General features: G+C 43.0%; 1 protein-coding gene across 2 annotated transcripts in view; it reads right to left on the bottom strand.

Annotated features, from left to right (window-relative positions):
• Positions 1-2,798: 2,798 nt before the first annotated feature.
• LOC139748048 (sialin-like) overlaps positions 2,799-21,660 on the bottom strand; it is a 75,950-nt gene continuing 57,088 nt past the window's right edge. Inside the window, exons 10-13 of one of the 2 annotated variants that reach the window (XR_011712522.1) lie at positions 9,493-9,734; positions 7,338-7,461; positions 6,184-6,821; positions 2,889-3,028 (exon numbers count right to left, since the gene is read on the bottom strand). Coding sequence is in view for 1 of the 2 variants with exons in the window: in XM_071660622.1 (XP_071516723.1) it covers positions 2,961-3,028; positions 7,338-7,461; positions 9,493-9,734 (434 nt within the window). In the remaining variant the exon portion in view is untranslated. Of the gene's footprint in view, positions 3,029-6,183; positions 6,822-7,337; positions 7,462-9,492; positions 9,735-21,660 lie in introns of both variants that reach the window. The other variant, XM_071660622.1, reaches the window with a different exon arrangement.

The raw sequence follows: 21,660 nt of genomic DNA, 5'->3' as shown, positions 1-21,660 counted from the left end.
TACAGCATCATAACACCGGTACAGTATCATAACACTGGTACATCATAACACTGGTACATCATAACACTGATGCAGCATCACAATACCGTTACAGCATCATAACACCGGCACATCATAACACTGGTATACCATCATAACACTGGTACACCATAACACTGGTATAGCATCATAACACCGGTACAGCATCATAATACCGGCACAGCATCATCACAATGGTACAGCATCATAACACTGGTACAACATCATAACACTGGTACAACATCATAACACCGGTACAGCATCATAACACCGGCAAAGCATCATAACACCGGTACAGCATCATAACACTGGTACATCATAACACTGGTGCAGCATTATAACACCGATACAGCATTATAACACCGGTACAGGATCATAACACCGGCACAGCATCATAACACTGGTACAGCATCATAACACTGGTACAGCATCATAGCACTGGTGCAGCATTATAACACCGGTACAGCATCATACCACATTTACAAAATCATAGCACCGGTACAGCATCCTAACACAGTTACAGCATCATTACACCGGTACAGCATCATAACAACGTTACAGCACCATAACACTGGTGCAGAATCATAACACCGGTACAGCATTCTAACACCGGTACAGCATCATAACACCGGTACAGCATCATAACACTGGTACATCATAACACTGGTACATCATAACACTGTTGCATCATAACACTGGTGCAGCATCACAACACCGTTACAGCATCATAACACCGGCTCAGCATCATAACACTGGTACAGCATCATAAAACTGGTACATCATAACACTGTTACAACATCATAACACCGGAACAGCATCATAACACCGGCACAGCATCATAACACCGGTACAGCATCATAACACTAGTACATCATAACGCTGATGCAGCATCATAACACCGGTACAGCATTATAACACCGGTACAGCATCATAACACCGTTACAGCATCATAACACTGGTACATCATAACACTGGTGCAGCATCGTAACACCGTTACAGCGTCATAACACCGGCACAGCATCATAACACTGGTACAGCATCATAACACTGGTACATCATAACACTGGTACAACATCATAACACGGGTACAGCATCATAACATCGGCACAGCATCATAACACCGGTACATCATAGCACTGGTACATCATAACACTGTTGCAGCATCATAACTCTGGTAAAGCATTATAACACCGGTATAGGATCATAACACCGGTACAGCATCATAACACTGGTACATCATAACACTGGTGCAGCATCGTAACACCGTTACAGCATCATAACACCGGCACAGCATCAAACATTGGTACAGCATCATAACCCTGGTACAGCATCATTACACCGGTACAGCATCATAACACCGGTACAGCATCATAACACTGGTACAGCATCATAACACCGGTACAGCATCATAACACTGGTACATCATAACATTGGTACAACATCATAACACTGGTGCAGTATCACAACACCGTTACAGCATCATAACGCCGGTACAACATCATAATACCGATACAGCATCATAACACTGGTGCAGCATTATAACACTGGTACAGCATCATGATACTGGTACAGCGTCATAACACTGGTACAACATTCTAACACTGGTACAGCATTATTACACCGGTACAGCATCATAACGCCGGTACAGCAACATAACACTGGTGCAGCATCATAGCACCGGTACAGTATCCTCACACTGGTACAGCATCATTACACCGGTACAGCATCATAACACCGGTACAGCACCAGAACACTGGTACAGCATCCTAGCACCAGTACAGCATCCTAACACCGGTACAGCATCATGACACCCCTACAGCATTCTAACACCGGTACAGCATCATAACACCGGAATAGCATCATAACAATGGTACAGCATCATAACACCGGTACAGCATCATAACACTGGTATAGCATCATAACACTGGTACAGCATCATAACACCGGTACAGCATCATGACACCGGTACAGCATCATAACGCTGGTACAGCATCATAACACTGGTGCAGCATCATTACACCGGTACAGCACCATAACACTGATACAGCATCATAACACTGGTACAGCATCATAACACCGGTACAGCATCATAACACCGGTACAGCATCATAACACTGGTACAGCATCATAACACTGGTACAGAATCATAACACCGGTGCAGCATCATAACACTGGTACAGCTCATAACACTGGTACAGCATCATAACACCGGTACAGAGTCATAACACTGGTACAGCATCATAACACTGGTGCAGCATCATAACACCGGTACAGCATCATAACACCGGTGCAGCACCATAACACTGGTACAGCATCATAACACTGGTACAGCATCATAACACCGGTACAGCATCATTACACCGATACAGCATCATAACACTGGTACAGCATCATTACACCGGTGCAGCATCATAACACCGGTGCAGCATCATAACACCGGTACAGCATCATAACACCGGTACAGCATCATAACACCGGTACAGCATCATTACACCGGTAGAGCATCATAACACCGGTACAGCATCATAACACCGGTACAGCATCATAACGCTGGTACAGCATCATTACACCGGTACAGCATCATAACACCGGTACAGCATCATAACACCGGTACAGCATCATAACACTGGTACAGCATCATAACACTGGTGCAGCATCATAACACCGGTACAGCATCATAACACCGGTACAGCATCATAACACCGGTGCAGCATCATAACACCGGTGCAGCACCATAACACTGGTACAGCATCATAACACTGGTACAGCATCATAACACCGGTGCAGCATCATTACACCGGTGCAGCATCATAACACCGGTACAGCATCATAACGCTGGTACAGCATCATAACACTGGTGCAGCATCATAACACCGGTACAGCATCATAACACCGGTACAGCATCATAACACCGGTACAGAAACATCGGATTGGTCTTGTATCTAAGGGTCGTCATCAGCTGCCGACAGATGGCTTATGTAGTCTGGGTCGTCCACAACCTCGACCACACCTGCAAAATATGAGAATATTGCTACGTGAACCACACCTGCAAGATATGAGAATATAGTTACGTGAATCACACTTGCAAGATATGAGAATCTTCCTACGAGAAGTACACCAGCAAGATATAAGAATATTGCTACGTGAACCACACCTGCAAGATATGAGAATATTGCTACGTGAACCACACCTGCAAAATATGAGAATATTGCTACGTGAACCATGCCTACTAGATATGAAAATATTGCTACGTGAACCGCACTTGCTACATATGAGAATATTGCTACGTCAACCACACCTGATAAATATGAGAATATTGCTACGTGAACCACACCTGATAGATATGAGAATGTTGCTACGTCAACCACACTAGCTAGATATGAGAATATTGCTACGTGAACCACACCTGCTAGATATGAGAATATTGCTACGTGAACCACACCTGATAGACATGAGATGCTACGCGAACCACTTCTGCAAGTTATGAGAATATTGCTACGTGAACCACACCTGCTAGATATGAAAACTTTGCTACGTAAACCCCTCTTGCTAGATATGAGAATATTGCTACGTGAACCACACCTGCTAGATATGAGAATATTGCTACGTGAACCACACCTGATAGACATGAGATGCTACGCGAACCACTTCTGCAAGTTATAAGAATATTGCTACGTGAACCACACCTGCTAGATATGAGAATATTATAACGTGAAACAATCCTGCAAGATATGAGAATATTGCTACATGAACCACATCTGCTAGATATGAGAATATTGCTACGTAAACCCCTCTTGCTAGATATGAGAATATTGCTACTTGAACCACACCTGCTAGATATGAGAATATTGCTACGTGAACCACACCTGATAGACATGAGATGCTACGCGAACCACTTCTGCAAGTTATGAGAATATTGCTACGTGAACCACACCTGCTAGATATGAAAACTTTGCTACGTGAACCACACGTAGATAGATATGAGAATTTTGCAACGTTAACCACACCTGCAATATATGAGAATATTGAATATTGCTGTGTGAACCACACCTGCAAAATATGGGAATATTGCCACGTGAACCACGCCCACTGGATATGAGAATATTACTACGTGAACCACACCTGCTAGATATGAGAATATCGCTACATGAACCACACCGACTAGATATGAGAATGTTGCTACTTGAACCACACCTGCTGGATATGAAAATATTGCTACGTGAGCCACACCTGCAAGATATGAGAATATTATAACGTGAAACAATCCTGTAAGATACGAGAATATTGCTACATTAACCGTACCTGGAAGATATGAGAGTATTGCTACGTGAACTACACCTGCTAGATATGAGAATACTGCTACGTGAACCACACCTACTAGATATGAGAATGTTGCTACGTGCACTACACCTGCAAGATATGAGAACATTGCTTTGTGAACCAAACCCGCGAGATATGAGAATATTGCTACATTAACCGTACCTGGAAGATATGAGAGTATTGCTACGTGAACTACACTTGCTAGATATGAGAATATTGCTACGTGAACCACACCTGCAAGATATGAGAACATTGCTTTGTGAACCAAACCCGCGAGATATGAGAATATTGCTACGTGCGCTACACCTGCAAGATATGCGAATATTGCTACGTGAACCACTTCTGCAAGATACGAGAATATTGCTACCTGAACCGCTCTGTCTTCTTCCTTACGAATGTAAATAGATCTGTGTATATCTTGCGCCTTCCATAGCACTACGTAAGGGGTTTGATGATACAGTTCAGTTTGTATTTGCTTATGAACCGAGAACCTGGAGGAGCAGAGATGGGTTTCATTGACCTCAGTGTCTAACCTGACACTGTGTAACAGTGTCTAACCTGACACTGTCTAACAGTGTCTAACCTGACACTGTCTAACAGTGTCTAACCTGACACTGTCTAACAGTGTCTAACCTGTTCCCTCAACGTCAGATAAACTGTCCAGTGGGACGAGCTCAGCTTCAGTGAACCTCACCAAGTAACCTACACTGCACCTTCTTACTGACATCATGACGGAGTTCGGTGAGGAGGAACCGTGGTAGCTGGAGTGAGGTTGGGTGTGTCTCTCAAAGCTTGGTATAATGAACATCATATCTACCACAACACCACACAACTCACTGGTCAGTCTTGAGCATCGATCAATGCTGGGGATGAGGACAAGTTGGCTCTGGTGTGGGTAACTGACTACAGTTGCTTACTGTCGTATACATAATATGGATTTGTAATGGACGAGGCACAACAGATCACTTAATATAGTTGATGGAGGGAATATCTGGACCAGTTCAGTGTACATAGACGATCACTAAGAACCCTGCAGATGTGCTTGACGTACGGGACCTGTGTTGCATCGCCTCCCAACAACATGTTGTTGTTGTAAACTGTTGTAATAAATGGTGGTACCCACCACTGTGTTGCTGATGATAGTATTCTCTGTTATGATCTGTGTCAACTAAAAGCCACCCGCTGTTCTATGTACAGGGAAGATATGGTAATGTATCTTCAGCTACTGTATTGTTTATTCTATGTACAGACAAGATATGGTAATGTATCTTGAGCTACTGTATTGTTTATTCTATGTACAGGGAAGATATGGTAATGTATCTTGAGCTACTGTATTGTTTATTCTATGTACAGGGAAGATATGGTAATGTATCTTAAGCTACTGTATTGTTTAGTCAAGGAAACATTAGATTTTGTTTATTACTGATCACTTTCCTACAGTAGTTGTCAAAGAGATTTTGCAATGTTGCTTCAGATGGAAGACTTAATATAAATGTCTACTGGACATGTGATATGAGACATTTCAATCATCTGTTGACTCTGTGAAGCAACTCACACGAAACTTTATCTCTTGTGGAACGAACAGAAATGTCAGTTCTAGATGCCCCACAGTAACTTCCTGTATGTCTCGTGTAACAATGTGTCTGGTGTTCGGTCCTCCTCATCTACTAGTCATGTGACCCACGCTGACCTGTGGCTCTCAGCTTTAAGGTCCACAAGCAGTGTCTGGCGACGTCCAACACATGGGGAACATACTGTACTCGAGATGTTTACGTTATGTTCACTGAATACACTTCATATTGTGTGCTTAACGACTCCTCTTCCTACACAACTACCAATACTAACCATCACAACCCACAACAGTAGGTCATACTGCTATGATGATGCAAGACGTTGGTCATGCAGGTTAGCAGACTCATTCAACCACAGTCATACAAATGCAACTTGGAACACTTGTAAGATGCATCAGTTCTTCAGATCGAGGTATATCTATATCACGTAGTCCTCGTTAGTGTGGTGTTGGAGCAGCTATATCATAACGCTGGTCTTCCTGTGTATCACAACATGAAGCAGGGAAATGTATTGATTTATGTATTGCACTAAGATGAACCGCTGGTGCCTGTTGGGGGTTCGTCCATACCTGGACCCCTGTTGAGGTAGATGCAGTGGCGTCTCTTGGGTCAAACACACACCACAGGAAGCCTCGGACCAGCTCAACACACAAGAGCAGGTATGGTCGTAGTAAGACATACGTTTATTGAATTACTGGCAAGTTTCCTGTTCATTTCAGTGAGGCCAGCCATCCTCTGCCACTCAGATGTTTCCCCTCACGTCCGTCACACATGATCTACTGTAGAGATCCCTAGCCTGACTCACTGCACGACTGACGAATCAGATCAGCCAGGATTGTGGGATGATGGTGGTCGTGTTTCCTGGTGTCATCAGACATGTCTGGTTGCTTGTCAGCCTTACATTACGTCTTCCTAAGTGTGGATCAGTGTTTCTGTTATTAGCTAACTTAAAGTCATTTAGCCTCACAGTCAACAGTAGTCTACCCTCATCCCGAACACAGTGTGTTCATTCCCCGCTCCTCTCAACTCCATACACTATGTGGATCCTGAGTTCGGAGTTATATTTCTAATCATTCTCCACCTCACACACTGACCTCATCCACCACACATGAGGAACATTCCATCCCTCATAATGTCATCTTTTAAAGGACGTTGAACCTTAAACAACTCACCTAGTCATTCCCTCCTTCACCTACACTGTTACAATTCTCCTCCAACAGAATCTCATGTGTTATGGTTTGGTTTATATCATATAAGCAAAACCCAAGATCGATGATGGCATTATATGGCTATAAAGTTGGCTTCTAAAGCTATGTTGCCATGAACTTAAAGCTATGATTTTGTCATTGTCTAAACTTGCAACGCATGACCATAAATCAAGTCTTGGCCACTCTAGTAATACATTGAATGATTAACAATCATTATAACCTTTACGCTGGAAGTCATTCCAAGGCTGGACATCTGCTGTGATGAAACAGAGGTACAATGTACAGGACACAAGGGCAACCCCGGCGTTCAGAAGGAACACTGTCTGCCAGGCCAACAGCGTCTCCTGCAGGATGAAACATCGAAGACATACGTGAGAGAACAGTCAGGCTAGTCCAGTAGGAATACTGTGAGAGAACATGATACATAACTTGAACACAAATGGAAGAAATCAAGTTCGTTAGATTACATCTGGCTGACTTGAACTGGCTAAGTTAATGCGATTAGCTTAAGTTGGCTTATCCTGGCGAAATTGGTTTGTCTAAACTAAGTTACTTTCACGTAGTTGTTTGGACTTAAGAAGTTATCAATTAGTAAGTCAGAGAAAGTTCAAATGTCTTTATCATTTGTCAGGTACCTCACGTGAGATGAACATGTGCACATACTTTTCGTAGATCTTCAAATTTTGACCAACCAAACCACCTGAATATTTTGAACATCGGACACATCTAATGATGCGTTTCTGAATGAATTTTCATGTGTCATTTTTTCAATGTTTTATAGGATTCGTTGACTTAGTTACACTGTTTCTTCCCAGGGCTGTAGTTGTGATGTGGTAGTGGCGTTGAGGTGGTGGGAGCAGAAACATACATACATCTATCTATACTCATCTCGTCCTTCATCCCAGACACACTGGCTCCTGAAGCTGGTGCAGTGGACAATACACCCTCCACCTCACACAGCCAGAGTGGGTACGATCCTCATTTTACCCCCATACAATCGCCCGCCTCCTGCTCGTTCATCAACCAGCTGCTACTACAAGGATGAGCGAGTGGGTTGGCTCTGCACCAGCTGTCTGGAGTTGGACGCAAAATCCGGCACCACAAACTCGTAACCAGTGATGCTGAACATTGTAACACGAATGTTACATAATGTCACAACTTTGCAAGTTGATCTGTAGAAGAAAATGTAGGAGAACCGACGGAGGAGGGAGGGAGGGAGTGTGTGTGTGTGTGTGTGTGTGTGTGTGTGTGTGCAGTACGCCAACATCACAAGGTGGGAGGCGGTAGTGAACAGTGCCCACAAGATTACAGTGATAATCCAAATACAGCAGACGTCCAACATGTTAAATGACACTGTACCTGGTTTGTTTACTACGTACACAATACATGATGATAATTCAAAAAAATCATTCAGGAAGTTTTGGTTTACCGAGTGATAGCTCTACTGAGGGGTCTGGTAACTGACGACCCCAACATAGCATGAAATAAAACTATGTATATATGTATATACAACGTTGTCATGTTGGGTGCTGTATACATATGTATCAATACGTCTCATGATTGTTACATAATGATGAGACAAATATATATCGGTCACATATTATCATTCGTTTTCATTTGTCTCATGTGAAATTCATATTGTCCTGGGTGATGAAGTGTGTGATGCTGTGGTACTTACATTGTCCTGGGTGATGAAGTGTGTGGTGCTGTGGTACTTACATTGTCCTGGGTGATGAAGTGTGTGGTGCTGTGGTACTTACATTGTCCTGGGTGATGAAGTGTGTGCTGCTGTGGTACTTACATTGTCCTGGGTGATGAAGTGTGTGATGCTGTGGTACTTACATTGTCCTGGGTGATGAAGTGTGTGATGCTGTGGTACTTACATTGTCCTGGGTGATGAAGTGTGTGCTGCTGTGGTACTTACATTGTCCTGGGTGATGAAGTGTGTGATGCTGTGGTACTTACATTGTCCTGGGTGATGAAGTGTGTGATGCTGTGGTACTTACATTGTCCTGGGTGATGAAGTGTGTGATGCTGTGGTACTTACATTGTCCTGGGTGATGAAGTGTGTGCTGCTGTGGTACTTACATTGTCCTAGGTGATGAAGTGTGTGATGCTGGGGTACTTACATTGTCCTGGGTGATGAAGTGTGTGATGCTGGGGTACTTACATTGTCCTAGGTGATGAAGTGTGTGATGCTGTGGTACTTACATTGTCCTGGGTGATGAAGTGTGTGATGCTGTGGTACTTACATTGTCCTGGGTGATGAAGTGTGTGATGCTGGGGTACTTACATTGTCCTGGGTGATGAAGTGTGTGATGCTGTGGTACTTACATTGTCCTGGGTGATGAAGTGTGTGGTGCTGTGGTACTTACATTGTCCTGGGTGATGACGCCTGTGATGGTAGGGCTGATGATACCAGTGAGAGATCCAGCGGTGTTGGATATACCCAAGAGTGTACCAGCCAGGTTAGGTGCCAGGTCCTGGAATGAGCACAGGTACCCACTGGTCACAGATCCACACAGCATCCCCGCCAGACACAGCAGCAGCACCACCACAGCTGTGTTACACTGGACGAAGACCATGGCCACAAGTGACAGCATCACGCCATACAGACCTGCAAGGGTACATACCCTTTTTTTTTTTTTTCTTTTAGTTTTCCAAAAGAAGGAACAGAGAAGGGGGCCAGGTGAGGATATTCCCCCAAAGGCCCACTCCTCTGTTCTTAACGCTACCTCGCTAACGCGGGAAATGGCAAATAGTTTGAAAAAAAACCAAGATGTGAAAAAAGGAGAGATAGGTAGTATGTTTGAGGAAAGGAATCTGGATGTTTTGGCTCTGAGTGAAACGATGCTCAAGGGTAAAGGGAAAGAGTGGTTTGGGAGTATCTTGGGAGTAAAGTCAGGGGTTAGTGAGAGGACAAGAGCAAGGGAAGGAGTAGCAGTACTCCTGAAACAGGAGTTGTGGGAGTATGTGATAGAATGTAAGAAAGTAAATTCTCGATTAATATGGGTAAAACTGAAAGTTGATGGAGAGAGATGGGTGATTATTGGTGCATATGCACCTGGGCATGAGAAGAAAGATCATGAGAGGCAAGTGTTTTGGGAGCAGCTGAATGAGTGTGTTAGTGGTTTTGATGCACGAGACCGGGTTATAGTGATGGGTGATTGGAATGCAAAGGTGAGTAATGTGGCAGTTGAGGGAATAATTGGTATACATAGGGTGTTCAGTGTTGTAAATGGAAATGGTGAAGAACTTGTAGATTTATGTGCGGAAAAAGGACTGGTGATTGGGAATACCTGGTTTAAAAAGCGAGATATACATAAGTATACGTCTGTAAGTAGGAGAGATGGCCAGAGAGCGTTATTGGATTACGTGTTAATTGACAGGCGCGCGAAAGAGAGACTTTTGGATGTTAATGTGCTGAGAGGAGCAACTGGAGGGGATCTGATCATTATCTTGTGGAGGATAAGGTGAAGATTTGTATGGGTTTTCAGAAAAGAAGAGTGAATGTTGGGGTGAAGAGGATGGTGAGAGTAAGTGAACTTGGGAAGGAGACTTGTGTGAGGAAGTACCAGGAGAGACTGAGTACAGAATGGAAAAAGGTGAGAACAATGGAAGTAAGGGGAGTGGGGGAGGAATGGGATGTATTTAGGGAGTCAGTGATGGATTGCGCAAAAGATGCTTGTGGCATGAGAAGCGCGGGAGGTGGGTTGATTAGAAAGGGTAGTGAGTGGTGGGATGAAGAAGTAAGGTTATTAGTGAAAGAGAAGAGAGAGGCATTTGGACGATTTTTGCAGGGAAAAAATGCAATTGGGTGGGAGATGTATAAAAGAAAGATACAGGAGGTCAAGAGAAAGGTGCAAGAGGTGAAAAAGAGGGCAAATGAGAGTTGGGGTGAGAGAGTATCATTAAATTTTAGGGAGAATAAGAAGATGTTCTGGAAGGAGGTAAATAAAGTGCGTAAGACAAGGGAGCAAATGGGAACTTCAGTGAAGGGCGCTAATGGGGAGGTGATAACAAGTAGTGGTGATGTGAGAAGGAGATGGAGTGAGTATTTTGAAGGTTTGTTGAATATGTTTGATGATAGAGTGGCAGATATAGGGTGTTTTGGTCGAGGTGGTGTGCAAAGTGAGAGGTTTAGGGAAAATGATTTGGTAAACAGAGAAGAGGTAGTAAAAGCTTTGCGGAAGATGAAAGCCAGGAAGGCAGCAGGTTTGGATGGTATTGCAGTGGAATCTATTAAAAAAGGGGGTGACTGTATTGTTGACTGGTTGGTAAGGTTATTTGATGTATGTATGACTCACCACATACATTAAATGCCTGTGCCTGAGGATTGGCGGAATGCGTGCATAGTGCCATTGTACAAAGGCAAAGGGGACAAAGGTGAGTGCTCAAATTACAGAGGTATAAGTTTGTTGAGTATTCCTGGTAAATTATATGGAAGGGTATTGATTGAGAGGGTGAAGGCATGTACAGAGCATCGGATTGGGGAAGAGCAGTGTGGTTTCAGAACTGGTAGAGGATGCGTGGATCAGGTGTTTGCTTTGAAGAATGTATGTGAGAAATGCTTAGAAAAGCAAATGGATTTGTATGTAGCATTTATGGATGTGGAGAAGGCATATGATAGAGTTGATAGAGATGCTCTGTGGAAGGTATTAAGAATATATGGTGTGGGAGGCAAGTTGTTAGAAGCAGTGAAAAGTTTTTATCGAGGATGTAAGGCATGTGTACGTGTAGGAAGAGAGGAAAGTGATTGGTTCTCATTGAATGTAGGTTTGCGGCAGGGGTGTGTGATGTCTCCATGGTTGTTTAAGTTGTTTATGGATGGAGTTGTTAGGGAGGTAAATGCAAGAGTTTTGGAAAGAGGGGCAAGTATGAAGTCTGTTGTGGATGAGAGAGCTTGGGAAGTGAGTCAGTTGTTGTTCGCTGATGATACAGCGCTGGTGGCTGATTCATGTGAGAAACTGCAGAAGCTGGTGACTGAGTTTGGTAAAGTGTGTGAAAGAAGAAAGTTAAGAGTAAATGTGAATAAGATCAAGGTTATTAGGTACAGTAGGGTTGAGGGTCAAGTCAATTGGGAGGTAAGTTTGAATGGAGAAAAACTGGAGGAAGTAAAGTGTTTTAGATATCTGGGAGTGGATCTGGCAGCGGATGGTACCATGGAAGCGGAAGTGAATCATAGGGTGGGGGAGGGGGCGAAAATCCTGAGAGCCTTGAAGAATGTGTGGAAGTCGAGAACATTATCTCGGAAAGCAAAAATGGGTATGTTTGAAGGAATAGTGGTTCCAACAATGTTGTATGGTTGCGAGGCGTGGGCTATGGATAGAGTTGTGCGCAGGAGGATGGATGTGCTGGAAATGAATGTTTGAGGACAATGTTTTGGTGTGAGGTGGTTGATCGAGTAAGTAACGTAAGGGTAAGAGAGATGTGTGGAATAAAAAGAGCGTGGTTGAGAGAGCAGAAGAGGGTGTTTTGAAATGGTTTGGGCACAGGAAGAGAAATGAGTGAGGAAAGATTGACCAAGAGGATATATGTGTCGGAGGTGGAGGGAACGAGAGAAGAGGAGACCAAAATTTGGAGGTGGAAAGATGGAGTGAAAAGGATTTTGTGTGATGGGGGCCTGAACATGCAGGAGGGTGAAAGGGGGCAAGGAAAAAGAGTAAATTTGGGGAGCGTTTGGGGTTACGGGGGTTGACGTGCTGTCAGTGGATTAAACCCCAAGGCATTTTAACCCCGTGGGGGGAAAAACCAAAGGGGAAGCTGTTTTTTAGGTATGTTTTATTTGCGTGTGGGGGACGTGTTTTTTACATTTTTAAGGGGGGGGGTTTGGGGCCCATTTTTTTCGTCTTTTTCCCTTGCGTCCCTTTCGCAAACGGGGGAAAAGACAGCGACAAAGTAAAAAAAAAAAAAAAAAAATATTAATTATATATAAATATTAAAAAAATATATATATATTTATTTATATATATATAAATTTTTATATATATATATATAAAAAAATTTATATAAAAAATATAAAAATTATATATTTTTATATAAATATATATATTTTTTATTATATTTATATATAAAATATATTTTATTTTTTTTTTTATCAATTTTGTCGCTTTTCCCGCTTTTGGAGGTAGCGAAAGGGAAAAACGACGAAAGAAAGGGCCCCCCCCCCCCCCATTACCTTGTAAATACATAGCCCAACACGAAAAATATACATCCCTCACAGCTTTCCATGGTTTACCCCGGGACGCTTCACTTCCCTTGATTAAATTCCACTGACGAAACGTAACCCCCGGGTTATACCCCCGCCCCAATTCCTCTTTTTCCCTTCCCCTCCTTTCACCCCCTGCAGGGTTTGGGCCCCCGAACCCCAAAATTTTTTTCACTCCATTTTTTTTTCCCCCTCCAATTTGGTCCCCCTCTTTCCTTTTCCTCCACCTCCACCCATATTTTCCTTTGTCAATTTTTCCTCATCATTCTCCCCAGGGCCCCCCAAAACCACTTAAAAAAAAACCCTTTTCTGCTCTCTAAACCGCTCTTTTTTTTCCCCACATCTTCTTACCCTTACGTTACTCACCCCGATCAAACCACCTCACACCACACATTGTCCTCAAACTCTATTTCACACTTCCACCCTCCTGCGCACAATCTACCCATACCCCACGCCTCGCAACCAACAACTTTTTTGGGAACCACTATTCCTTAAAAACATACCCATTTTTGCTTTCCGGGAAAATTTTCTGCCCTTCCACACACCCCTATATAATATATAAATTATTATTTTTGGCGTGAAGAGGGTGGGAGAGTAAGTGAGTTTGGGGGAAGGGGGCCCTTGTGTGGGAATTAACCGGGAGGGGAACTGAGTACAGAAGGGAAAAAAGGTGAGAATAATGAAATAAGGGGAGTGGGGGGGGAAAAGGGGATGTTTTTGGGGGAAATCAGTATGGTTTTGCGAAAAAGAGCTTGTGGCATAGAAAAGGGGGGGGTGGGTTTGATTAAAAGGGGGTTTTAGTAAAAGTGGGGGGTTTAAGAAAGTAAGTTTATTATAAAAGAGAAGGAGGGGTTTTTTGGGAAAACGTTTTTTTTGCGGGGAAAAAAATGAAATTTGAGGGGGAGAGTATAAAAAAAGAGACAGGGGGTCAAGAAAAAAGGGGGGGAAGAGGTAAAAAAAAAGGGAAAATTTTAGATTTTGGGGTTGAGAGAGTATAAATTAAATTTTGGGGGGAAAGGAAAAAAAGATTTTTTTTTTTTTCTGGAAGGGGTAAATAAAATGGTAAGACAAGGGAGCCAAAAGGGAACTTCAGTGAAGGGCGCAAATGGGGAGGGGATAAACCCAAATTTGTGGGGATGTGAGAAGGAGAAGGAGTGAGTTTTTTGGGAAATTTTTTTTGAAAGTGTTTTTATGATAGAGGGCAGATATAGGGTGTTTTGGTCGAGGGGGTGTGCAAAGTGAGAGGGTTTAGGGAAAAAAGATTTGGGAAACAAGAAGAGGTATTTAAAAACTTTGCGGAAGGGTTTAAAGCCGGGAAGGCACAAGGGTTTTGGGTGGTAATTGCAATTAAAATTTAAATTTAAAAAAAGGGGGGGACTGTATTGTTGGGGCTGGGTTGGGAAGGTTATTTAATGTAAGGGATGGGCTTTGGGGGAGGTGCCCGAGGATTGGCGGAAATGCGGGCATAGTGCCATTGTACAAAGGCAAAGGGGATAAGAGTGGTGCTCCCAATTTCAGAGGTATAATTTTTGAGTAAATTTCCGGTAAATTATATGGGAGGGTATTGAAAGGAGGGGGAAGGCAAAGTACAGAGCATCCGATTGGGGGGGAGCAGTGTGGTTTCAGAAGTGGTGAGGATGTGCAATCAGGGTTGCTTTTTAAGAAAGTATGTGGAAATACTTAGAAAAGCAAATGGGTTTGTATGTAGCATTTATGGGTGGGAGAAGGCATATGATAAGTTGATAGAGATGCTTGTGGAAGGTATTTAAAAATATATGGTGTGGGAGGCAAGTTGTTTGAAAGAGTGAAAAAATTTTTATCGAGGGTTTTAAAGGGAAAGTGTACGTGTAGGAAGAGGGAAAGGGTTGGTTCTCAAATGGGAAAGAGGTTTTTTCGGCGGGTTTTGTGAGTCTCCTGGTTGTTTAAAATTTTTTTTATGGTGGGGGTTTTTAGGGAGGTGAATGCAAAGTTTTGGGGAAAAGGGGGAAGTATGCATCTGTTTTTGGATGGGGGGAGCTTGGGGAAATGAGTCATTTTTTGTTCGTTATTTAACAGCGCTGGTGGCTGATTTTTTTTATGTAGGGGAAAATGCGGGGAAACTGGTGATGAGTTTTGGGGAATTTTTTGAAAGAAGAAAGTTAAGAGTAAATGTGAATAAAGGCCCCAAAGGTTTTTTGGGACTTTGGGTTTAAAGGGGCAAGTCAATTGGGGGGAAGTTTGGGAAAAAAGAAAAAAAAGGAGGGAAAAAAGTGTTTTAGTTTTGGGAAGTGGATCTGGGAGGGAGATGGAACCCTGGGAAACGGAAGTGAATTATAGGGTGGGGGGGGAGGCGAAAAAATCTGGGGGCCCTTTAAGAATGTGGGGGAAGTTTTAGAAATTATCTCGGAAAGCAAAAATGGGGATGTTTGAAGGAATAGTGGTTTCCCAATGTTTATGGTTTTCGAAAGGGGTGGCTATGGGTAGGGGTTTTGCCAGGGGGATGGATTGTGGAAAAGAGATGTTTGAGGACAATTGTGGTGTGAGGTGGGTTTTTTCGAGAAAATAATTAAGTGTAAGGAAAAAGTGTGGAAAAAAAAACAGTGTGGGTTGAGAGAGCAGAAGAGGGTGTTTTGAAATGGTTTGGTCACATGGAGAGAATGAGTGAGGAAAGATTGACCAAGAGGATATATGTGTCGGAGGTGGAGGGAACGAGGAGAAGTGGGAAACCAAATTGGAGGTGGAAAGATGGAGTGAAAAAGATTTTGAGTGATCGGGGCCTGGACATGCAGGCAGGTGAAAGACGTGCAAGGAATAGAGTGAATTGGATCGATGTGGTATACCGGGGTTGACGTGCTGTTAGTTGATTGAATCAGGGTATATGAAGCGTCTGGGGTAAACCATGGAAAGTTGTGTGGGGCCTGGATGTGGAAAGAGAGCTGTGGTTTCGGGCATTATTGCATGACAGCTAGAGACTGAGTGTGAACGAATTGGGCCTTTGTTGTCTTTTCCTAGCGCTACCTCGCACACATGAGGGGGGAGGGGTTTGGTATTCCATGTGTGGCGAGGTGGCGATGGGAATGAATAAAGACAGACAGTGTGAATTGTGTGCATGGGTATATATGTATGTGTCTGTGTGTGTATACATATATGTGTACATTGAATTTATAGGTATGTATATTTGCGTGTGTGGACGTGTATGTATATACATGTGTATGGGGGTGGGTTGGGCCATTTCTTTCGTCTGTTTCTTTGCGCTACCTCGCAAACGCGGAGACAGCGACAAAGCTGGGGTTGTTAGGGAGGTAAATGCAAGAGTCTTGGAAAGAGGGGCAAGTATGAAGTCTGTTGGGGATGAGAGAGCTTGGGAAGTGAGTCAGTTGTTGTTCGCTGATGATACAGCGCTGGTGGCGGATTCATGTGAGAAACTGCAGAAGCTGGTGACGGAGTTTGGTAAAGTGTGTGGAAGAAGAAAGTTAAGAGTAAATGTGAATAAGAGCAAGGTTATTAGGTACAGTAGGGTTGAGGGTCAAGTCAATTGGGAGGTGAGTTTGAATGGAGAAAAACTGGAGGAAGTGAAGTGTTTTAGATATCTGGGAGTGGATCTGTCAGCGGATGGAACCATGGAAGCGGAAGTGGATCATAGGGTGGGGGAGGGGGCGAAAATTTTGGGAGCCTTGAAAAATGTGTGGAAGTCGAGAACATTATCCCGGAAAGCAAAAATGGGTATGTTTGAAGGAATAGTAGTTCCAACAATGTTGTATGGTTGCGAGGCGTGGGCTATGGATAGAGTTGTGCGCAGGAGGATGGATGTGCTGGAAATGAGATGTTTGAGGACAATGTGTGGTGTGAGGTGGTTTGATCGAGTAAGTAACGTAAGGGTAAGAGAGATGTGTGGAAATAAAAAGAGCGTGGTTGAGAGAGCAGAAGAGGGTGTTTTGAAATGGTTTGGGCACATGGAGAGAATGAGTGAGGAAAGATTGACCAAGAGGATATATGTGTCGGAGGTGGAGGGAACGAGGAGAAGAGGGAGACCAAATTGGAGGTGGAAAGATGGAGTGAAAAGGATTTTGTGTGATCGGGGCCTGAACATGCAGGAGGGTGAAAGGAGGGCAAGGAATAGAGTGAATTGGAGCGATGTGGTATACAGGGGTTGACGTGCTGTCAGTGGATTGAATCAAGGCATGTGAAGCGTCCGGGGTAAACCAAGGAAAGCTGTGTAGGTATGTATATTTGCGTGTGTGGACGTGTGTATGTACATGTGTATGGGGGGGGTTGGGCCATTTCTTTCGTCTGTTTCCTTGCGCTACCTCGCAAACGCGGGAGACAGCGACAAAGTATAAAAAAAAAAAAAAAAAATATATATATATATATATATATATATATATATATATATATATATATATATATATATATATATATATATATATATATATATATAAACATATATATATATATATATATATATATATATATATATATATATATATATATATATATATATATATATATATATATATATATATTATTATTTTTTTTATCATACTTTGTCGCTGTCTCCCGCGTTTGCGAGGTAGCGCAAGGAAACTGACGAAAGAAATGGCCCCCCCCCCCCCCATACACATGTATATACATACGTCCACACACGCAAATATACATACCTACACAGCTTTCCATGGTTTACCCCAGACGCTTCACATGCCTTGATTCAATCCACTGACAGCACGTCAACCCCGGTATACCACATCGCTCCAATTCACTCTATTCCTTGCCCTCCTTTCACCCTCCTGCATGTTCAGGCCCCGATCACACAAAATCTTTTTCACTCCATCTTTCCACCTCCAATTTGGTCTCCCTCTTCTCCTCGTTCCCTCCACCTCCGACACATATATCCTCTTAGTCAATCTTTCCTCACTCATTCTCTCCATGTGCCCAAACCACTTCAAAACACCCTCTTCTGCTCTCTCAACCACGCTCTTTTTATTTCCACACATCTCTCTTACCCTTACGTTACTCACTCGATCAAACCACCTCACACCACACATTGTCCTCAAACATCTCATTTCCAGCACATCCATCCTCCTGCGCACAACTCTATCCATAGCCCACGCCTCGCAACCATACAACATTGTTGGAACCACTATTCCTTCAAACATACCCATTTTTGCTTTCCGAGATAATGTTCTCGACTTCCACACACACATATATATATATATATATATATATGTTGGCGTGAAGAGGGTGGTGAGAGTAAGTGAGCTTGGGAAGGAGACTTGTGTGAGGAAGTACCAGGAGAGACTGAGTACAGAATGGAAAAAGGTGAGAATAATGAAAGTAAGGGGAGTGGGGGAGGAATGGGATGTATTTAGGGAATCAGTGATGGATTGCGCAAAAGATGCTTGTGGCATGAGAAGAGTGGGAGGTGGGTTGATTAGAAAGGGTAGTGAGTGGTGGGATGAAGAAGTAAGATTATTAGTGAAAGAGAAGAGAGAGGCATTTGGACGATTTTTGCAGGGAAAAAATGCAATTGAGTGGGAGACGTATAAAAGAAAGAGACAGGAGGTCAAGAGAAAGGTGGAAGAGGTGAAAAAAAGGGCAAATGAGAGTTGGGGTGAGAGAGTATCATTAAATTTTAGGGAGAAAAAAAGATGTTCTGGAAGGAGGTAAATAAAGTGCGTAAGACAAGGGAGCAAATGGGAACTTCAGTGAAGGGCGCAAATGGGGAGGTGATAACAAGTAGTGGTGATGTGAGAAGGAGATGGAGTGAGTATTTTGAAGGTTTGTTGAATGTGTTTGATGATAGAGTGGCAGATATAGGGTGTTTTGGTCGAGGTGGTGTGCAAAGTGAGAGGGTGAGGGAAAATGATTTGGTAAACAGAGAAGAGGTAGTAAAAGCTTTGCGGAAGTTGAAAGCCGGCAAGGCAGCAGGTTTGGATGGTATTGCAGTGGAATTTATTAAAAAAGGGGGTGACTGTATTGTTGACTGGTTGGTAAGGTTATTTAATGTATGTATGACTCATGGTGAGGTGCCTGAGGATTGGCGGAATGCGTGCATAGTGCCATTGTACAAAGGCAAAGGGGATAAGAGTGAGTGCTCAAATTACAGAGGTATAAGTTTGTTGAGTATTCCTGGTAAATTATATGGGAGGGTATTGATTGAGAGGGTGAAGGCATGTACAGAGCATCAGATTGGGGAAGAGCAGTGTGGTTTCAGAAGTGGTAGAGGATGTGCAGATCAGGTGTTTGCTTTGAAGAATGTATGTGAGAAATACTTAGAAAAAGCAAATGGATTTGTATGTAGCATTTATGGATGTGGAGAAGGCATATGATAGAGTTGATAGAGATGCTCTGTGGAAGGTATTAAGAATATATGGTGTGGGAGGCAAGTTGTTAGAAGCAGTGAAAAGTTTTTATCGAGGATGTAAGGCATGTGTACGTGTAGGAAGAGAGGAAAGTGATTGGTTCTCAGTGAATGTAGGTTTGCGGCAGGGGTGTGTGATGTCTCCATGGTTGTTTAATTTGTTTATGGATGGGGTTGTTAGGGAGGTGAATGCAAGAGTTTTGGAAAGAGGGGTAAGTATGCAGTCTGTTGTGGATGAGAGAGCTTGGGAAGTGAGTCAGTTGTTGTTCGCTTATGATACAGCGCTGGTGGCTGATTCATGTAGGAAACTGCAGAAGCTGGTGACTGAGTTTGGTGAAGTCTGTGAAAGAAGAAAGTTAAGAGTAAATGTGAATAAGAGCAAGGTTATTAGGTACAGTAGGGTTGAGGGTCAAGTCAATTGGGAGGTAAGTTTGAATGGAGAAAAACTGGAGGAAGTAAAGTGTTTTAGATATGTGGAAGTGGATCTGGCAGCAGATGGAACCATGGAAGCGGAAGTGAATTATAGGGTGGGGGAGGAGGCGAAAACTCTGGGAGCCTTGAAGAATGTGTGGAAGTTGAGAACATTATCTCGGAAAGCAAAAATGGGTATGTTTGAAGGAATAGTGGTTCCAACAATGTTGTATGGTTGCGAGGCGTGGGCTATGGATAGAGTTGTGCGCAGGAGGATGGATGTGCTGGAAATGAGATGTTTGAGGACAATATGTGGTGTGAGGTGGTTTGATCGAGTAAGTAATGTAAGTGTAAGAGAGATGTGTGGAAATAAAAACAGTGTGGTTGAGAGAGCAGAAGAGGGTGTTTTGAAATGGTCTGGTCACATGAAGAGAATGATTGAGGAAAGATTGACCAAGAGGATATATGTGTCAGAGGTGGAGGGAACGAGGAGAAGTGGGAGACCAAATTGGAGGTGGAAAGATGGAGTGAAAAAGATTTTGAGTGATCGGGGTCTGAACATGCAGGAGGGTGAAAGTCGTGCAAGGAATCGAGTGAATTGGAACGATGTGGTATACCTGGGTCGACGTGCTTTCAATAGATTTAAGCAGGGCATGTTATGCGTCTGGGGTAAACCATGGAAAGTTATGTGGGGCATGGATGTGGAAAGGGAGCTATGGTTTCGGTGCATTATTACATGACAGCTAGAGACTGAGTGTGAACGAATGGGGCCTTTAGTGTCTTTTCCTAGCGCTACCTCGCACACCTGAGGGGGAAGGGTGTTGTTATTCCATGTGTGGCGAGGTGGCGATGGGAATAGATAAAGGCAGACAGTATGAATTATGTACACGTGTATATATGTATATGTCTGTGTGTGCATATATATATATATATATATATATATATATATATATATATATATATATATATATATATATATATATATATATATATATATATATATATATATATATATATATGTATATATATGCACGCATTCCGCCAATCCTCAGGCACCTCACCATGAGTCATACATACATTAAATAACCTTACCAACCAGTCAACAATACAGTCACCCCCTTTCTTAATAAATTCCACTGCAATACCATCCAAACCTGCTGCCTTGCCGGCTTTCATCTTCCGCAAAGCTTTTACTACCTCTTCTCTGTTTACCAAATCATTTTCCCTAACCCTCTCACTTTGCACACCACCTCGACCAAAACACCCTATATCTGCCACTCTGTCATCAGACACATTCAACAAACCTTCAAAATACTCATTCCATCTCCTTCTCACATCACCGCTACTTGTTATCACCTCCCCATTTACGCCCTTCACTGAAGTTCCCATTTGCTCCCTTGTCTTACGTACCCTATTTACCTCCTTCCAGAACATCTTTTTATTCTCCCTAAAATTTACTGATAGTCTCTCACCCCAACTCTCATTTGCCCTTTTTTTCACCTCTTGCACCTTTCTCTTGACCTCCTGTCTCTTTCTTTTATACTTCTCCCACTCAATTGCATTTTTTCCCTGCAAAAATCGTCCAAA

Source organism: Panulirus ornatus, chromosome 72 (assembly GCF_036320965.1).
Source record: "Panulirus ornatus isolate Po-2019 chromosome 72, ASM3632096v1, whole genome shotgun sequence".
Lineage (NCBI taxonomy): Eukaryota > Metazoa > Arthropoda > Malacostraca > Decapoda > Palinuridae > Panulirus > Panulirus ornatus.
The sequence above is the reverse complement of the archived record's forward strand: the minus strand, read 5'-3'. Positions and strand labels throughout refer to the sequence as shown.